This window comes from Thermobia domestica, chromosome 2 (assembly GCF_964235325.1).
Source record: "Thermobia domestica chromosome 2, izTheDome1.hap1.1, whole genome shotgun sequence".
Taxonomy (NCBI): Eukaryota; Metazoa; Arthropoda; class Insecta; order Zygentoma; family Lepismatidae; genus Thermobia; species Thermobia domestica.
In genome coordinates this window covers 13,984,436-14,006,515 of record NC_137455.1, presented here as the reverse complement: position 1 = coordinate 14,006,515, position 22,080 = coordinate 13,984,436, and the positions used below count along the sequence as shown (strand labels likewise).

The 22,080-nt window shown below is 38.1% G+C and overlaps 1 protein-coding gene across 1 annotated transcript in view; it reads left to right on the top strand.

Moving 5' to 3' along the window:
- Positions 1 to 22,080, top strand: part of LOC145670258 (NACHT and WD repeat domain-containing protein 2) — a 244,606-nt gene that overhangs the window by 29,749 nt on the left and 192,777 nt on the right. Inside the window, exon 2 of the mRNA XM_081738676.1 lies at positions 18,246 to 18,741. Within this exon, the coding sequence (XP_081594802.1) occupies positions 18,674 to 18,741 (68 nt within the window). The 5' untranslated portion in view covers positions 18,246 to 18,673. The remainder of the gene's footprint in view (positions 1 to 18,245; positions 18,742 to 22,080) is intronic.

The following is a 22,080-nucleotide window of genomic DNA, read 5'->3' as shown; positions in this document are numbered from 1 at the left end:
CAATCTCAACGCAACATTTTGGATTAGGAGGGAGCGTAGTTCAAAAACTGACTTCATCACTTCACAATAATAATTACATTATTATGATGGACAATTACTTCACGTCGTTAGAACTTTTCGAGTACCTAAAAAGTAATCAAATTTACGCATGTGGAACAATACGCCAAGATCGTTCAGGACTCCCGAAATTAGCACGAGACAAATATTTGAAGAGAGGTGAATTTGATTTCAGAAGTTCGGATCAGGGACTGACTTACTTCAAATGGAAGGATAACAAATGTGTCCATTTCCTGTCCAATTATCACGGCACAGAAACTACAACTTTGCAGCGTACACAAAAGGATGGTTCTAAAATCACTGTATCAGCACCAACAGTGGTCAAAGATTACAACATGCACATGGGAGGGGTAGACAAAGCCGATATGTTGCGTTCGATTTATGATCGCGACAGAAAAGGGAAAAAGTGGTGGCATCGCCTTTTCTTTGCGTTTATGGAAATGACCTTGGTAAACTCCTATGTCATCTACAATGATCTGTACGACCATATACCACTTCTTCAATTCAAGAGGCAAGTAGTGCAGGGTCTACTAACGCTTGGCAGGCAATCAGCACAAAAACGAGGAAGACCAAAGCAAGAATCTTCATCCCCTGCTTCAAGTAAGCCCATAAAGAGGAGGAAAACTTCATTTTCTGTTAGCAAGGACATAAGACTACAAAATCTAGGAGTGCATTGGCCTCGGTTTGTAACTGAAAGAGGAAGATGCGAATTCTGCTCTATGAAAAACGTGGGGTCACGGCCACACTCAAAATGTACAATGTGTAACATTTTTCTTTGCGTAAACCAGACAAAAAATTGTTTCTATGATTATCATCATGCTTAGAAACCTATGCTTTTGACTTGAATTACATATTTTTTTATTAGTGCAAACATTTTTTTTTGTGTGTAAACGACTACAATATGTATTTTCATACAATAGTTTTTGATACTGCGATAAATGCATATCTCTTGTACACTGTACTTTATTATTGCTTTTTGACATTTGTATCCTTTCAATCACGTCATAAATATTCATCTAATTTGTAAAACGCCTTCCCACTAGCGTTTTGTAATAATTTCTAAATAAACAAGTCATCAAAGTATGAACGATTTCTTTTATATTTTACATGTAAATTTACATAAGTGTGTAAGCATAAGTACCTGACGGGACTTCAGAGTCCCTTTACCCGCTGCGCATTGTTGAACAACAATGGAAGATTTTTTTTCTTTCAATGATCATATCTACCCACTATGTGCCTAAATTTAATTTTTCTTCTACCTGCTATTATTAAAACATAATTCAGTCCAAAAAGGGTTAAGGAAAAAAGTATTTCAGTAAAAATTCTAATAATCTTAGCAATGCGTAGGGTCGTTCATTTGATTGCAGCTCTCGCCAAGTCATATTTGTTAATGAACAAACACCGTAGAAGCGGGTCTTAATGGAAGCGGGATTCATTATGACTAGATGCCTACACGGATATAAAATATAGCATCCACAGTATCTCGATCCGCATCCTCACCCACGTCCACAATATCCTGATCCGCATCCTCATCCACATCTGCAATATCTCGATCCGTATTCTCACAACTTTCAAACGCTTGGTAAGATGATTAGGCAACCAACAAGAAACTTGTGGTATAGCGGTTGCATAACTTACACTGGCTGGCAACTAATGGAATACCAGTTTGAAAACCAATCAAAGTAGCCAGCCGTGGATAGAATATAGAACTCACAAATATCTAATGTTGTAAATGCATCTTCTCTATTGTAGAATCCACTTCAACAAAGAAACAAAAGTGCAACTCAATATCAATAAAGAAATCACAACAATTTTAAAGAAGCGAAAATTTATATTTTCCCCTCAAAAGAGCCGACTTGTTTGCATTTCAACTCCAGAATATTAACAAGAATGTTACATTTTGTTCAGCGTCTCTGCTTGACATTGCGCTGCCTTACCCAGTCTGGGTTCAGAAACATTTTCCTGGAAACATATTCCTGACTCGTCTGTTGAAGGGTTAACAACCATTCTTGGAAAGACTTTTGATTCATCTGCTGAATCTATTGCAATTTCTGAAAAGCGCCTCATTTATCTATTGGAGATTGGCCAATAATTCCAGAGAACGACTGCCAGATTGAACCTTTGGATCCTCAAGGTGGTCAAAGGAATAAAAGCGAACAATTACCATCACTAAAAGGAATCTATCTTCTGTCGTCTTTAGGGTTTCCTCGGGACTGGAGTTGGGGTTATCTCGTCTCAAAAATGGGTCGTGAAACTGGGCTTGTCTCGAAAAATGTACGTTTGTATTGGAAGATCTTTGTCTCATTTCGAAAAATGTACGTTTCTATTGAAGGAGCTCTTTCTCATTTCGATAGAATGTTTTTTGTTTATATAGGCATAGCTCTTTATCGTCTCGAAAAATGTATTTCTTTATATAGGAAGAACTCTTTCCCTCCTTGTAAAGTGTTTCTGTTTCTATTGAAGGAGCTCTTTCTCGTCTCTAAAAACGTTTCTGTTTCTCTTGGAATTGCTCTTTCTCGTCTCGAAAACCGTTCCTGTTTCTCTTGGAATTGCTCTTTCTCGTCTCGAAAAAGTTGTTTCTATTGGAATTGTTCTGTCTAGTTTCGAAAAAAATGTTTGTTTATCTTGAAATAATTATGTCTCGTCTTGAAAAAATATTTGTTTATCTTGAAAGAACTATGTCTCGTCTCGAATATCAAGAAAATTCTACCTCATCTCGTCTCGTGCCATCCTAGTGGTCCTCGTGCGTGCATTTTAAATATTCTTGCAACGAAAGATGGCACCATGATCAGTCCAAATTCTGGGCATGAAAATAATAGCATTGGTCTATAGTAGATTTGTCCATGAATCGTGTTATAAACGGATTTTTAAGGAATTTGGTCTATCACAACTCCTTTTGATATAGGTCTATTTTCTCTATCCGTCCGGGAGAAAAACAATCTTCAGAATACTTGATGCATCAGCACCAATTTTGATTGGAATATACAGAGTCAAAATTTAGGAAACGAGTTCGTTGGCGGAAGTGATATTCAAACCGGAAGGGGTAGAAATAAACCATTTCCGGTTTTAACATTGGCCACTATAAAGCATAAATGGTGATACAAAGCGATAAGCGGTTTTCTGTAATCGATTTTAAGCGTTTCAAGAACACTTTTCATCTCCACCCTTAACTCTTTATTTAAACCGGAAGTGATAGAAATTCACTACAACTTCCGGTTTCATTATTGATCTACATCGAGCAAAAAGATACAGAATAAGCTAGAAGTATATTTTAGGATTTGTTTTAGTGTCATAGGAATAGGTAACGTCCAGGGCTGGATTTAGCAACGGTGCAAAGGTGCACGTGCCCCCCCTTTCGTTGTAAATGTACACTACCTAAAGTGAGAAGTTAGCAATGAGTTTTGCGAAACCAATAGTTTCAGTCAATTTTCTGAAGGTTGAACGAAAGGGTTCATCGAAAGCAGACACTTAGCACTTCCAGGGCAATTGCTCGTTTACACCATAGATGCCTAAATTCATTTAAGAAAACTCAAATTTAATCAAATGTACTGGCAGTTATTTGGTGCACCCCTTCTCCCTCAGAGAATCCTGGATCCGGCCCTGGTAACATCTCTCTTAACTATCTATTCAAAACGGAAGTAGCAGAAATCAATCACTTCTGGTTTTAACGTTGATCACTATAGAATAAAAACCGAGGACGTTATAAATAGAGAATCTGCCCATATGTATCTTCATACTATTAACTCAATGAAGCCAAACAACAACCGAGCATCGGCACAATAACCGAGTCCGATTTGACTACTCTCGTTTCCGCCATGACTGTTGGCTCAAAACATTGTGTGAGGTGCCAGGTAGCCAGAGCCGAAACAACTGTTACCTACGAACACCAACACAAAATAATAATAATAAAAAAAATAATAATTTAAGTGGAGTGACTGGGAATATTTAAATTAACTGTAATATTTGCATAGAATGCAAATAACAAACTTGTGAAAAAGATTTATTCCCTCTTGGAGATAAGGTTCTCTCCTGTAAGGGCCGCCACTCCCTTATCAAGTCGGTAGAGCAATATATTTATTTTGTGGAACAGCAGATCTCAGGGCCATCTGCATAACAGCCATGCTCAAAGCTGCTATAATAGTGAGTCAGTTTCAAATTACAAATAAGGTTAAAAGAAAAAAAAAAATTTTAAATTTTTACAGGTAGCAGCCTGTATTTGAACTCACTATCTCATGGCTGTTATTTGGTTCCTTGGGCAGAATACTCTCTCTGAGCCCCATACAGAGAGGTGGTCAAACATACCAAAACAAGGGGAAAATGCCTCCTTGAATCACACTCCTGAAACAAACATATCATTAGCACAGGTACTCACTTTACAGCAAATTGAATATACATTTGTTCTGGTAAGAGTTGGCAGTTTTATTTTCCACATAGGAATCAGGAACATAGATATGGTAGATGTGAAGAGATCCACACTTCAATACACTAAATACTTATCACCTTTTCGTAGTGCACTACCACACACACACTTTATTATATATATTGATATGCTTGATATATTTAACACACTATTTCATCATTATAAAAATAAATAAAAGTAGAGGGAGGATGAAAACCTGAAGATACAAAGGTCTGTCTGACCTTTAAATAAAAAAAAAATATGTAGATATATACAACTTTCTGTTATCTCCTCATATTCATGAGTTTCTAGTCTCTAACAGTTTTTAGAGGAGAGATGTATTTCACTGAAAAACATATTCACTATCTGTGTATATAAACAACACAGATTGAAGATAAAATAAAACAAAATTAATATACTGATTCACTGTTCAGATATTCACTCGACGTACACAAGTTCTAAATTGAATGTCACAGTGTCCTTCTAGATTCTCATTCCACTGCGAAGTAAAATGCTCAGTATGAGATATGGTACACAGGAATACTGATGTTTAATGAGGGAACTTTTTGGTAGCTCCTATAAACAAGCAAAATAATTGCTTGAAGCCTTGTTCTAAATGTCCAAGGACAGGCACGGCTTAAAGGCGCTACCGGCCTATGTTTAATATCTCCACTTGAGATATATTAAGTTATATATTTCTCCCATCTTGGAAGAACTGGGTTTTTCCATATTAAAAATGGGATGTTCAATGAGATTTAAACTACGTGGTCTCTATTGAGTGTCCATAGCACTCAGAGAATGAGTGAAGATTCACTGAACGTAAAAGTTTACTTTCATATTTCCACTAGATTTAATAATCTCCACTATGACGTATTTACTACAGATATGTGCATATCTTACACATTCTGTAAAATGATTATAACTTCATATAGAAAAACTGAGTTCTACACACTCGCGTATATAGTTGTTCACAGGACCATCCAGGGGAACCGGAAACACTTTGTTCTCACCTTGTCCCGGGTATCAAAACTCACTGTAAGAGAAGTCAGGTGACTTCCTTCTAAACGAAAAACTATATCTTGTCGCCTCTCGATTCTAGCTTGAACTACCTCGTTCTCCTAGGAAAACGAGTATATGTCTTTACCAAAAACAAGGAAACGAAGAAACTCGCTTCCGCAAGAAACCTATGACAAAGGGTTCTCTGCCTTGCGGCGATATTGCAGGTGGTCCGACCTGCCAATACACATTTTCAGCTACCTTCCGTAGCCAAATACACCCTTTCTTTGCTGACACGTGCTGCCCCTTCTTCAAGGACGGTCAACACGGAAGCTTTTGCTCCCAGCAGAAGCTATGAGAGTTTTTAAACACACTTTTGTTTTCCTTCACTAATTTCACATAAATTAAATTGAGAAACATTGGTTATTATACATCAAATTAAAGGAGAATATACAAAGAATACATATATATACAATTTATGAACTGTCATCTCTCTCAGAAGCAGCAGTACACCCAATTCCTGTGGCTGTCTTTCAAAACTGTCTGCTACTAATGCAGCCATGTTTGCTTGGAGAGAGATTGAGGAAACATCTTTGTTAATTATTTATTTTTCACAAATACAAGATCCAAGTGTCTTGTTCGATAAGGGAAACACGCTGATAAAATAAATCAGAATTTTGTGCGGTATTTCCAAGAACGTGTTTAGCTTAGTACGTAAATATTAATATTAAACACAGAAAATAAGTCAAATCAGGGTATACATTTTCAAATTGGTGTTGCATTTCGGGAACTAACTAAAGGCTCGCTAGCCAGGTTTACTGGTCTCTGGTGAGAAAAGGGGAGGAAATGACGCTTGAGCTCGCTGCATTGGAAATCACACCTATAGAAAACTAAAATTTCGCATGTAGAAGCGAAAAAGTTTATGGCATTTGAAACAATACAAACTCTGTGTTTCAAGACACTGTATCAAACTCAGTGTAGTTCCACCAAGGAAGTCCGAAGGCTACTTCCTGTGTATAAAGATACTTATTTAGTTCCTATTCTGGTTATTTCTTTCCATGTTGAGTTGTGAGAGACCTCACATCTAGTAGTCTAGGCGACAGCAAGTCGGGAAAAAAAACTTCTCTCAGCGCTAGCTCTCTTCCAGCGTTCTGAAATTCATGTATGATTCCATTAGAATCTGTTCATTTCCTATTCAATTAATCCTTCATACATGCTTTTAATATCATATCTTCCATCATCCCCTGTAAGTTATACATTATGCAACGACGCAGTAATTATATGCAACTATTTAACACACTTTATAATGCCTATAAATGAAATAAACACAATGAAATAAATACAATATAATACAATATTGTATTAATATTTACGTACTATGCTAGGTGTTTTACACTTCATTACTAATAATATTAAATAAAATATGCACAGAATATGCTAATGTTAAGCAATTAATTATACCACAAAATCCTTATATTTACATATATTTATGCAAATGTGCCCCTCATCTGCATTTCGATATGCAGATGATGGAGAAGGACATCGGCCTTCTACAGTAATTTCCCCCCTATGATTCTAGGTGCTGTACTTTCTAGTACAGGACGTAGATCATACGGAGGGCACATTTTCGTTCCTGAAATATTATTTCACAAGACATCCAAGGTTAAAAAAAAAATCAAAGTTAAACACACAGTAAACATAATAAATGAAAATCAATACACAAAAGCTAAATATAGAGAATTCAGTGTTCCCTGAGTTACATAAACATAAATGACATAGATTCCCATACATACACTTATACACTAATACACTAGTTCACTGAAATATACACTAACACTAACACTATATACACATTTTGTCAAATCCGGTTAAGTGATGCTTATATGTGTGATCTGTGTCATCTCTATTGACCAGTACCACTGTGATCCTTCTCTTCTCTAGAAACATTTGGTTTCAATAGAAACGCATTTCTTGTCATCTTGACTTCTTTAGTCGCTGGATCTCCTAGTGTGTACATATTACGACCAGTGGCGGCGACAATCTGCCATGGTCCCGAGTACAAGAGTAAGAGCTTCTTCGACACACCTGCTAGAGCATCCGACTTGGGGAAAACTCTAGTTAGAACAAGATCACCCACTTTGTACTCTATAGTACGGTGTGACTTGTCGAAGTTACGTTTTCGTTCAGCAGCATTCCTTTTGTGGTTCTTTCTTGCAATTTCTACATAGTACTGCACGTCATGGCGCTGATCCACTTCTGGGATTTCAAACAGCCTGGCTATGTCTCTAGACATAGACTGCTCAAAGTGACACTCAAAGGCTGACACGCCAGTGGTCAGGTGTTTAGCCGAATTTAAGCACTTCTCTATTTTTTCCAAGTATTTGGGCCACAATCTTTGGTTATCATGGCACAATTTACGTAGTAAACGTACTGTTGCCTTGACGGCTACCTCTGCCATTTCACCTTGCGGATAATATGGCGTCGACGTGATGTGCCTGATACCAAGATCTGCTAATTCTGTTTTCCAGCGGTTAGACTGGAAAGGTGACCCTCTGTCTGTCAAGACTAGTTCCACACTAGGGTTAACTTTCTGATACTCCTTCAGTTTCCTTATGGCAGTGGTAGTGTTTGCCTTTCTACATGCGTACAAGCCAATTAGCTTGGAAAATGCATCATAAAATACTAATATGTAATGGACTCCCCCAATTCCCTTGGTTAGAGGCCCTAACCAGTCAGCGCAGACCAAGTAGCCTGGCTTCTCCACTACGACGGGATTCAGTGGTCCCGGACGATAACATTGGGGAGGGTTGCTTTTCTGGCATAATTCGCAGGAAGCGCAAAAACGCCTCACACTTGCCCTCATCTTCGGCCATACGAAAAATTCTGATAGAAGCGGAAGTAGTTTGCTAGCCGACATGTGCCCTCGATCTGAATGGTAATAATCGAGCAGTGGAACTACTAACACTTCTGGGATGCATATTCGGACTCCTTCCCGGTCACGCTTGCATAAGCGCCCGTTCAAAACTTCAAAACGGTGACAAGCACCATTCACCTTTGGTGAGTCCGTCTTCTCTTCGACATCTTTCTTGATCTTGCCATAGACAGGATCTGAAGACTGCATCTCCGGTAGTATGGCTATCATCTTCCTCAACTCACATGGGATTTCCGTCAGGATGGACATCAGCGACTCCTGGAGGATAGGCTTCCGTGCAACACTGAGGTCTTCTTCTGTGTGAGGAGGGTACCTAGAGTGATAATCACTCAGATTCTCATTGGACTTGACAAACTGGAATTCGAAATTGAAATTGGAGAGCAACATCGCCCACCGGGTGATGCGCTGGTTTGTAAGTCTACAATAGAGAATAAACTTAAGAGCAAGGTGGTCACTGCGTACTATGAATTTAGTACCAACTAAGTACTGTTTAAACTTCACAACCCCATCTATTAGTCCATAAAATTCCTTTTCCGTTATAGAATAGTTTCGTTGCGCGGCATTGAACACACGTGATGTAAAAGCAATGACACGAATGTCATCATTGTCATCACGCTGGTACAACAGAGAAGAACACGCAATATCACACGCATCACATTCAAGAATCAATTGCTTGTCAGGCAGGACGGTTTTCAGTACTACTTCCTCCTGGAAGATCTGCTTGATCCTGTCCATCGCTGCCTGATGTACTGGTTCCCACTTGAACCTAACATTCTTCTTTAGAAGTTGGAACAACGGATGGAGAACTTCTGAGTACTTCCTGCTAAAACAACGATAGTACTGGCAGTAGCCAATGAAGGAACGCAGTTCCTTTACATTCCGTGGTGTCCTAAAATCTAACACCGCCTTCACTTTCGCCGGATCTTTGCCGATACCGGATTGCGAAAGATGGAAACCAAGTATGTTCAATGATTTTCTGGCGAAATTGCACTTTTTCAGCCTGAGAGTTAGGCCGCCCGCAGTGAGTAAACCCAACACTCTGTCGAGGTGTACTAAGTGATCATCGAAGCTCCTGTCGGCTAAAATTAAATCATCAACATAAGCGCCACAGTACTCTCTAGCTTCTGATCCAATCAGCATATCTAATGCTCTTACGCAAGAAGCAAGGCTCTGTTTTGTCCCAAACGGTAGTTTTTGAAAAACATACGAAATGCCTTCATGTAGGAACCCAAGATATTTCTGGTCACTCTCTTTCACTTTAATCTGCAAAAACATCTCGGTTGCATCGACGCAGCTGAACCAAGAGTTGTTGCAGATGTCTTGGAGAACAGATAGGGGTGGCATAGGTCTGTCGGAGAGATCCCCTGAAATTTTGGCCAGAGCTCTTCCATCAATACAAACTCGAATGCGTCCGTCACTCTTCGGCGTCACTACCAGAGGGTTTATATAAGCTGTAGGCATCTTCTTGATCACACCCCAGGCCTCCCAACGCGAAATTTCATTCGATACTAAATTTCTGAATTTCTTTGGGTAAGGATACAATTTAGTTTTGATGGGACGTTCGTCCGTTATTCCAATCTCATGCTCGTAGTTAGCTATGCAACCTGGCTTGACATCAAAAAGCGCCAGGTGCTTTAAAAGAACAGCTTTCAAATTCTCTCTTTGTGAGGCTGAGAGATCTGAGTAGTTCGAGACAAACTCCTCTATATCTGAATGGGAGGCACGTGTGTTCACTTTCAACCACTCTTCTGGTGGGAATACATGAACCGCCATTTCTTGGGCACTTGGGAATCTACCATCATCCAAGTTTGGGGCACGAGCGGCCTTTTCTCTGCAGGTCTTATGCTCATTCTGTGCGCTAACCCGTATGGCCTTCCGTCTTTCATCTGACGGGGAAAAATTGCACTCAAAAGTATCTACTTCCTCAATGAAACTATATGGTTTCTCGCACTCACCATTCAATTCTAAACAACGAACTACTAGATCCTGAGTCTCGCAATCTACTGATCTAAATTTCACTTCTACATCATGAGGATGTTTGAGATGTAGAAGGCCGGTGTCATAGTCTAACACGGCACGAGATTCTGTAAAGAAGTTGGAACCTAAAATCAAAGATCTGTTCAGACCTGAAATAATAATGCCTAGCGTATGAAATTCCTTCCCATGTATCTGAATGACTAACAGCGTCTGGCCTATGATCGTCGCTGATTTACTTCCGAAAGCAGACGTAACCCGTATATTCTTAGCACTCAAAAATGCGGGTGTGGGGTGGCTATTTGAGACGGAGTCCCAAATTTCTTTAGAAATGGCGGAGCAAGTAGCCCCTGTATCTAATAACGAATTAACTTCCTTTCCAAACAAAAGTACTTTAATCTCTGGTAGTGAGATGACGTTATTACTGGGTAGTTCCTCATTACTTGAATCAAATAAATTCTTAAAAATGCCATTGGCCTCTTCATATACAGCCCTATCTAAATCGATGTGTTCTCCAGTCCTACTTAACAGGGTTATCTTATTTTCTAACATGCCTTCACTGAAATGCTTCTTTGCCTTAATTTCTAAACAAATGTTACAATTTTCTTCTTCTTTTTCTTCTACATTTTCAAAAATTTCTTTAACTGCGGTTTCACATGAATTTTCATATAAATGTCTATTTTCTACGTTCTCTTCTATGTTTCGCACATACTTGGAATTTACATTTGTCAACTCAGATGTACTCGTATTCTCCATATCCATCTTACCGTTGTTCCAAGCACATGCAGACAATCCTCATTCTCTGGGAGCAGAAGAAGAGGATTGGTTACTCCTGGTATTGTTTCGGTTCTGGCTGGTAGAAGGAGGCGCCCGGTCATAACGTTCCAACAGCTGAATTTCCTCGTCCTCGTGACGGAAGGAATTTCCTTGTGGACGATCCGTGTTTCGCATTCCTCCCCTCCTACCGCGGGCTCCACGAACGTTGTTGTTGTGAGAGGAGTGGGAGTTCCCCCCACGTGACCAGCCAGACGACCCACTTCCGCTGCTCTGATGGCGAGGCGGGGATCGCTGGTGGTTGTTTTGATTCGTGTTTTGATATCTCTGTCTCTGGTAAGGACGCTGGTTTTCTCTCGTTCTATTTTTCTTACGAGCAGCGTGCTTACCACTGTGGCCAGAGGGGTTATTGTCCTCATTTTCCACGCTCACTTGGAGCATGTTGACCCCTTTCCTCTGGTTGCTCTGATAAAACTGGTCGCGATTTGTCATCGACGACTGCAGTTCCTGTACTAAATTTAACAATTCTGCAATGGATTTAGGGCGAGCAGAGACTAGTGCCCTAAAAAGTCCATTTGTAAAGTGCCGTGGGAGTACCTCTATCAATATAGATTCTGACAAGGGTGTCTTCAAAAGGCTATTCTGGTGCAGCAAATCCACCAGATATGCAGTTGGGGATGGGTGCACACTGCCATCAAACTGGGAGTTTAGTATGTTAGCCTGCAACTTATCGAAACGCTCCTCATGAGTGCTGTGAATCTCCTCCCTTACCTCAGCAGGGGTGAGCGCCAGCTGCTCCGCTGGCTGAGGCTCACTAGGCTCAGATCTTGAACTTCCGGGATCCAACTGGAGTTCAAGATGAGCATTGCTTGATTCTGTCGCCTGTTCCGGGCCCTGACTATTACTTTCAACAAGTTTATCACTATCTTCTATGTCATTTTCTATCTTACTTTCATAATTTTCCTCCAAGTTCTCAGCACTCTCCTTTACTTTAAGTCCGAGTTTTCTCTCAAGGTTCTCATCTATCCTGTACTGCCACCTACTACAACCGTCATCACTTGTCGGTTCGCCTTTAGCTCCAAATCTCCCTATACGTTCCATCATTCTCCGCTGGCTATGTAACACCTCAGTTAGAACTGCCATAACGTCAAAATAAGTGAGATCTCCCCACCTGCTATGCTCATTGATTTCTCCTATAATTAGGCTACTATTGTTTTTGGCTGAGCTAACACTAAGTTCTGGAGTTTTCGTGGTCACCTCCCTTTCCTCCCGCAAAGGTACTTCCGGATCCCTACCAGGGACTGGCGGAACCGTATCCACCGCATCAGCGTCTCCCACACCGCTGACCGGACGCTCGCTAGAGCTCTGCGCGTCAACGACACTATTCTCCTCGGAGAGCTCCCCAGCTCTCTGAGCGAACTCTTCAACTACAAACTCTGTGTCCATATTTCCAACTCTTCGAGCCTGTGCTCGCGTTACAACCATTTACAAAAACAATCGGAATTACAAAGGTTTCTTCCCCCCAAAGTTTAAAAAAAAACTGATTCTCTAAGACACAGTGATGGTAAAACAAAAATATTCAAGACACAAATAAATTTCAAAACACAAGACACCTACGTTCTTGGAAATTTTTCGGGAAGAGAAACAAAACATATACCGAAAATTTTAACACAAACTGTATGATGACCATTTGAGTATCTAGAATTATACTCTCATGCAAAAGCGTGAAGTATCGTGCCCTGCAGCTGGGTAGCCACTTCTTCTGTGAGTGGCTAAAAACAGCACGTGAAAGTCCAGCCCAATAGCTGGGGCGCCACTTCTTTTGTGAGGTGCCAGGTAGCCAGAGTCGAAACTACTGTTACCTACGAACACCAACACAAAAAATAAAAAAAAATGTAAGTGGAGTGACTGGGAATATTTAAATTAACTGTAATATTTGCATAGAATGCAAATAACAAACTTGTGAAAAAGATTTATTCCCTCTTGGAGATAAGGTTCTCTCCTGTAAGGGCCGCCACTCCCTTATCAAGTCGGTAGAGCAATATATTTATTTTGTGGAACAGCAGATCTCAGGGCCATCTGCATAACAGCCATGCTCAAAGCTGCTATAATAGTGAGTCAGTTTCAAATTACAAATAAGGTTAAAAGAAGAAAAAAATTTTAAATTTTTACAGGTAGCAGCCTGTATTTGAACTCACTATCTCATGGCTGTTATTTGGTTCCTTGGGCAGAATACTCTCTCTGAGCCCCATACAGAGAGGTGGTCAAACATACCAAAACAAGGGGAAAATGCCTCCTTGAATCACACTCCTGAAACAAACATATCATTAGCACAGGTACTCACTTTACAGCAAATTGAATAGACATTTGTTCTGGTAAGAGTTGGCAGTTTTATTTTCCACATAGGAATCAGGAACATAGATATGGTAGATGTGAAGAGATCCACACTTCAATACACTAAATACTTATCACCTTTTCGTAGTGCACTACCACACACACACTTTATTATATATATTGATATGCTTGATATATTTAGCACACTATTTCATCATTATAAAAATAAATAAAAGTAGAGGGAGGATGAAAACCTGAAGATACAAAGGTCTGTCTGACCTTTAAATAAAAAAAAAATATGTAGATATATACAACTTTCTGTTATCTCCTCATATTCATGAGTTTCTAGTCTCTAACAGTTTTTAGAGGAGAGATGTATTTCACTGAAAAACATATTCACTATCTGTGTATATAAACAACACAGATTGAAGATAAAATAAAACAAAATTAATATACTGATTCACTGTTCAGATATTCACTCGACGTACACAAGTTCTAAATTGAATGTCACAGTGTCCTTCTAGATTCTCATTCCACTGCGAAGTAAAATGCTCAGTATGAGATATGGTACACAGGAATACTGATGTTTAATGAGGGAACTTTTTGGTAGCTCCTATAAACAAGCAAAATAATTGCTTGAAGCCTTGTTCTAAATGTCCAAGGACAGGCACGGCTTAAAGGCGCTACCGGCCTATGTTTAATATCTCCACTTGAGATATATTAAGTTATATATTTCTCCCATCTTGGAAGAACTGGGTTTTTCCATATTAAAAATGGGATGTTCAATGAGATTTAAACTACGTGGTCTCTATTGAGTGTCCATAGCACTCAGAGAATGAGTGAAGATTCACTGAACGTAAAAGTTTACTTTCATATTTCCACTAGATTTAATAATCTCCACTATGACGTATTTACTACAGATATGTGCATATCTTACACATTCTGTAAAATGATTATAACTTCATATAGAAAAACTGAGTTCTACACACTCGCGTATATAGTTGTTCACAGGACCATCCAGGGGAACCGGAAACACTTTGTTCTCACCTTGTCCCGGGTATCAAAACTCACTGTAAGAGAAGTCAGGTGACTTCCTTCTAAACGAAAAACTATATCTTGTCGCCTCTCGATTCTAGCTTGAACTACCTCGTTCTCCTAGGAAAACGAGTATATGTCTTTACCAAAAACAAGGAAACGAAGAAACTCGCTTCCGCAAGAAACCTATGACAAAGGGTTCTCTGCCTTGCGGCGATATTGCAGGTGGTCCGACCTGCCAATACACATTTTCAGCTACCTTCCGTAGCCAAATACACCCTTTCTTTGCTGACACGTGCTGCCCCTTCTTCAAGGACGGTCAACACGGAAGCTTTTGCTCCCAGCAGAAGCTATGAGAGTTTTTAAACACACTTTTGTTTTCCTTCACTAATTTCACATAAATTAAATTGAGAAACATTGGTTATTATACATCAAATTAAAGGAGAATATACAAAGAATACATATATATACAATTTATGAACTGTCATCTCTCTCAGAAGCAGCAGTACACCCAATTCCTGTGGCTGTCTTTCAAAACTGTCTGCTACTAATGCAGCCATGTTTGCTTGGAGAGAGATTGAGGAAACATCTTTGTTAATTATTTATTTTTCACAAATACAAGATCCAAGTGTCTTGTTCGATAAGGGAAACACGCTGATAAAATAAATCAGAATTTTGTGCGGTATTTCCAAGAACGTGTTTAGCTTAGTACGTAAATATTAATATTAAACACAGAAAATAAGTCAAATCAGGGTATACATTTTCAAATTGGTGTTGCATTTCGGGAACTAACTAAAGGCTCGCTAGCCAGGTTTACTGGTCTCTGGTGAGAAAAGGGGAGGAAATGACGCTTGAGCTCGCTGCATTGGAAATCACACCTATAGAAAACTAAAATTTCGCATGTAGAAGCGAAAAAGTTTATGGCATTTGAAACAATACAAACTCTGTGTTTCAAGACACTGTATCAAACTCAGTGTAGTTCCACCAAGGAAGTCCGAAGGCTACTTCCTGTGTATAAAGATACTTATTTAGTTCCTATTCTGGTTATTTCTTTCCATGTTGAGTTGTGAGAGACCTCACATCTAGTAGTCTAGGCGACAGCAAGTCGGGAAAAAAAAACTTCTCTCAGCGCTAGCTCTCTTCCAGCGTTCTGAAATTCATGTATGATTCCATTAGAATCTGTTCATTTCCTATTCAATTAATCCTTCATACATGCTTTTAATATCATATCTTCCATCATCCCCTGTAAGTTATACATTATGCAACGACGCAGTAATTATATGCAACTATTTAACACACTTTATAATGCCTATAAATGAAATAAACACAATGAAATAAATACAATATAATACAATATTGTATTAATATTTACGTACTATGCTAGGTGTTTTACACTTCATTACTAATAATATTAAATAAAATATGCACAGAATATGCTAATGTTAAGCAATTAATTATACCACAAAATCCTTATATTTACATATATTTATGCAAATGTGCCCCTCATCTGCATTTCGATATGCAGATGATGGAGAAGGACATCGGCCTTCTACAATTGCGATCTTATTGGGCGGAGTGGGCAGAGTAGGGGTGGCAAAACTGTGACGTATGGCTTCAGGATTTTGTTGTAAGGGCAGATCCCCTATTTTATAACATCCTTGATAAAAACAGGACCATTTCCAGTTTCAATATTAATTTAGAAAATATCGCAACTTACAAATCAAACTTTTTTTTTTCTTCGTATTATACACGTGACATGGCTACTCGGTTTCAATGAAAGAATCTTTCGACTTCCAAACTGTCAATGAAAAAAAAAGTGCGATTTTTCATGGAACGACTCTGTCTTTTATGAAAAGGTAATATAACAAAAACGGTCAGAGTTAGGGAAGATTTCTTTAGTGGAGGACATATACGGGAAAGGGTGCATGACAAGGAGCACGGTTGAAATTATAAAAATTTGAGAGAAAATAACTTAGATCTAAAATATTATCAATTAAAAAAAAAGTGTCATTTCTACAAGAACATGTTTTAATCTAGGCCTACCCGGGGTAGGTATTGGAGATAGGGCCTTCCTAGCAGCACCGTTGGAGGCGGGAGAGGGGGCGTTCAAGTATGTCTTTCGTTTACATATATATCCAAGCAAATATATTCAGATGCTGGGGGCTAGGAAAACTGTGGGGATCCTCGGCCCCCCAGGACCTGCATCTTTTAGCAGCACGCATGGTAGTCTTTACTTAACATAGGTTAATGATCGGCGTAGTTGAGAAATGGTGACTGTAAAAATTACATTGGCCGAACGTAGTTTTTACAGCGAATGTTGGCGAACAAACAATTAGCCGTCATTTATCCAACAATTTATGTTGGCCAAACAACAATTTACCATAATTTATTAAACATCTTATGTTGGCCAACCGACAATTTGTCATCGTTTATCCAACAGTTTATGTTGGCCAACCGACAATTTGCCGTCATTTATCCAACAGTTTATTTTGGCCAACCGACAATTTGTCGTCATTTATTCAACAGTTTACGTTGGCCAACCAACAATTTACTGTCATTTATCCAACAGTTTCAATTTTCGTAACCTCTTATCGCAATTTTACCTCTTCCGTAAGAGTTACGTTGCCAGTTCAATTGATCAGCAAAGCGGCGGATTACAGTGGTTGACTGGCCTACCCTTTCCCACCTGTTGGACCTACAATTTGTACCTAGAGAAAACAAGTTCAAAACAGGTTATGTTTTTCCAAGTAAATCGGTCATCTCCATTGAATGAAGGGTGTCCGTCATGCTTATCTCTACCATGGTCTAAAACAATAGTGGGCAAACTATAGTTCCGGAGAGAGACATGGACCCCTGAAAGGTTTCTATATGGTTCGCTACATCTTTAGAATGATAAATTTAGGAAATTATTCTTTGGAATGGAAAAAGACTAACAGATGAGCATGTAACTTCACTTCCGAGAACCAGTGTATCCCAATTTGAACTAGACTATGAGAAACGTTTAGAAATGCAATCACAGTTTCATTTATTTTATTTTCCTTGATAATGTTTCAATCATTAATACGGCTTAGAACGTATTACAAGAATTTTGTAAAATTTACCACTGTTTTTAATAAATCATAGTGGTCTTCCTAATCTGTTTTCTTTTCTCTTTGGTACCCCCCCTAAAAAAATTGCCTACCACTGATGTAAGGTTTGTGGGAAACATTTGTACCAAATTTTAAGTTCCTAAGTCGACTGTTTTGGAGAACCAGTTATTAGAAGCACTGTCTTTATTATTTTGTAGTTAGTTAACAGGTTAAATATCAACGATAATAATCTATAATTAATCCTTAGCAGTCCACAGAATATAACATGGCTATTCTTTGCATGTTAAACGTTGAATATGAAACACTAGTAAAATATACTGTGTATATTATTGTTTATGCATATGAGTCATAGGACTGTTATCAGAGACCTCATTCCGTAGCGGTTTGCGTTACGGTAACACATAATTTGCATATTAGTTCAGCATAAGCGATATAGCAATTATAATTACTTTATATATTTTTTGCGCTGCGTTGTGATCCTCAAATTTGTGAAGACCGATACGGAATGAGGCCCCGATATGGTAATATTTTGTAAAATTACATTTTCTTTTTTTCATTATTGAGTAGCTATTGTTTGTCTCTCCAGATTTGTCATGCTTTTTAAATATTCTCATCATTTTTTCTTGAAACCCCATTTGTGTATTTTCCTTTGCAGACCACTGAATTGCAATGACGTCATTCCGCTATGAGAAGGGGAAGAAAAGTTCGAGAGTGGTGGAACCCCGACGTTGCATCGATTTGTGCGCCATGACTCCACTCGCGGGCTGAAACAGAACCACCACTTGTACAAATATCCATCATCTTCTCGACACACTGACTGAAAGCACTAAAAGCAGGAGAGCTCTGCAATCCAATTTCCCTGTTATTTCATTTGTATCTTGTGACTTCATTTGGTGGCGACTGTTTGAGAGAAACAACCTCGCCTACTTTTACACCTGACACTCACTCACTCACTCACACGTAAACATGAAGAAGTGGCGCTTGGAGCTCGCGCTCCGCCGCTAGTCGAGGAGTGAGTGTGAGCTCTGTATACAAAAACGCACCGAGGAAGACAACTCTTTTCACAGCTCTCTGACGTGGATCATGGGCAGCAGCTGTTCGTCTGGTCAAGCACACAAAGATAAAGACAGCCTCTCCATCAGATCCGAAGAGTAAGTACTTCAACCTTCTGTTATCTTTGTATTATAACATGTAGGAACTCTGTATCAAACGCTAATGTCTATTACTCTTAGAGACTCTTAAGATAAGGTTGTCAGTTCTCGGGTAAGCATTGTAGATCAAGTGAGGATAGTCTGTCATAAACTTGACAATTATTGTAAATCAGTACTTGATTCACTGTAGTACAAATGCGACATTTAATATTTAAAAGCTTTAATATTTTGAAAGCAAAATCTTTAGAAATTTACCGACTTCGACAGTCTAAATTAATGTAAATAAAAATTGCTTGTAAATAAAAATTTAAAAAAAAAACCTACAGCCCGCGAGACAGACGCGTCCCTCTCGCGACATCTTTAGAATAACAATTAAGGAAATTAATCTTTGGAAGAGAAACAGACACACAGATGGACATGTAATTTCACTTCTGAGAATCAGTGCATCCCAATTCGTAGTAGATTATGAGAAACTTTTAGAAATACAGTCATAATTTCATTTATCAATTTTTTCTTTATAATCTTTCAATCACTAATGAGCTTAGTACGTATTATAAGAATTTTGTAAAATTTCTATTAAGTGTAAAAGAGAAAGAGAAAACATTCAAGGAAGCAGCGTTTCTCAATATTTTTTTTTTTTCAAATGAGGACCACTTTTATTAGTTAGAACGTTCTATGGATGTACTTTTGTCCCCTTAAAAAGAAAATTTGTAATTTCTTTTAATGTTCTAGCTACACATCAATTTACTTCTAATTTTTAGAATCTATATGTTAAAATACTAGGTTTATATGTTTGTGGACGTTTATATATTTGTAGCCATTTTTTTGATAATAATATCTTGAAAACCACAAAGATGCTGTTTTCACTGATCAATTGCAAAGTTAGTGTAGATTGTTCAGTTCTATTTTAATATATATATATATATATATATATTAAATGGCCGTTATTTCTTTATTATATTTTTAGGATACACTGGAAATGTTGAAATTTTTTGAAAAGTAAAGTACCATATCCTACAAGTTATACATTCCAACACCCCACATTTGTATACGGGGTTGGTATATCTGTCCGACGTATGTTTCATGGCCAAATGATAAGGAAAAACGAGGGATAACCATTTCTCCAGTCTAAGATGAATCTTTATTGTTCGGAGTGTTTTGCCCAAAGAACAACATATATCACTGACATTATGATTAATTGTGTGTATAATGCATTTGCTTATTACATACTGCATGCAAGAAGAAAGAAAACACTGACCATACATAAATTAGAAGCTCCAACCGGAAATAGGCTCAAATCTTGCAAACAGTGAGAGATATTGAAAAACAATCTTCCCTTTATGGTATCCCTTGTCGATTTTTATTAAGACGTCTTTCATTTGTGTCTGTAAAAGGACCTGTACAGATGTTGTGAGGAATGGCAAGTAGATTCATGCTCATTTGTGAATGATGCGCTGCGTAGAGAGCGCAGGTTCATCTAGTTATTTTAAAAGATGTTAATTTTAAAAGCAAAATCTTTAGAACTTTATGGACTTCGACTGTCTTAGTGTAAATAAAAATTGCTTGAAGAATGAGGTTCTAGTGCGTGTGAAGGAGAAAAAGAAAAAAGATTCGAGGAACCAGCGTTTCTCAACCCTCCTTTTTTTTTCAAATGACCACTTTTATTCGTTAGAATCTTCTATGGATGTACTTTTGTACTCTTAGAAAGTAAATTTATGATTTCTTTTCATGTTCTGAATATACACCAGAATACTTATATTGTTTTGGAATAGCATTAATTAAAATTTTCGTAATTTTATTGTCACTAGCTGAAATGCCCGTTCTTCGCACGAGAAATATTGCTTTATGGAAAATATTTGAACTCCTTTCCTTCATAAGATATATATTTCAATGAAAATATAATGATAGAAACTTCTATTTTAGATGCAAATTTTGAACTCCCTACTCTCTTTCAACATAATGCCATTTAATCAAAGTAATAATATTTTTTAAAAAACCTTGCTCGAGGTAAGTGCTAATAATGTTCCAAAATTCACGTTAAACTGTTTGGTCGTTTTCCGTGGAGAGATCACAAACAGCAAATAAACGCAGCTTTCAGTGCGGAGGGGAAAGATATTTAGAGAAACTCTATGCCCCTTAAAATATGCAACCGCAATCTCCTCAGTATCAGTTAATTGCATAACTACCCAATGGTTGTTTTTGGTTTAACTCTTTCAATCTCAGTGTCCCTTCTGATGGACATTACAACAATAACGTTTATGCATATTTAGTTATACGGCAACAAGGATAATAGTCTGGTACCTTATGATAACAAATCTTGTGGTCAGATTTTTTTAAACTTGTTTTATTTATCACAGACTATAATATATAGACCGCAAACTCAGCAAAAAACTGGAAACTTGGCGACATTAGCGCCTCTAACACGCGACGACGGAACTAACCAGTCGATCTGACATCCAGTCCAGAGACAGAACAAGAAAAAGTGAACATTAGTTTATTTGATCTTTCTGCACTACATCTAACACTGAGATGCGAAGCAGACGAAAACAATCCGCCGGTTACTATGACAACGCATGACGTCACGTTCCAAGACCGATGGCAGCGCTATCCACACATGACGACACTGATCCCGCCCACCGAGAGCGTTGATTGGTTCTTTCGCTGTGCAGGCGATCTAAATTGATTTCAATAGCGCATATAGGAAGTTGCTCGTCTGTATGTATTTTAGTCTGTCATTAATGCTGTTAAAGATGTAATAAGTGAGGAAGCCATAAGTGTATTCTTAACTTCTGCAGAACAAAAATAGTTTAATTTATTGAAATAACTATAAGTTATTGGTGATTATTAAAGTTATTTTAATCGAACTGGGACCGTAATATTAATTATATATGTGTGTGTGTTACAACATAAAATTTGTGATATTTCTTACTTTTATAATGGAATGCTTTAGTTGAGAACAGTTGGTAACTTAGATGCATACCTTAGATTTACACTATTAATCCAATGTCATCTGCCGATTTTGTTTTTGATGCTCCTAAATAAGAAATATTTCTTTAAACTAAAATCATAACCGAAAGCGTTTAAAATTATTTTTGGTTTTTGTCCTTCCTTAAGGGTTTTAAGGGTGTCTTACACTCAAAGTATTTTTTTCTCTAATTATAAGAATACCAAGTCTGTTTGAAATGGCTTCAGGCGTTCCAGAGTTATGCGGAAACATATAGGATAAATGATGCTAATATCGCCACCAATTCGGAATATTGGTAATAATTCATTCAATTTCAACAACAAACAAAAAAATAAATAATACATCAACTACCTAGGATCTTGTTCTAAGATGCC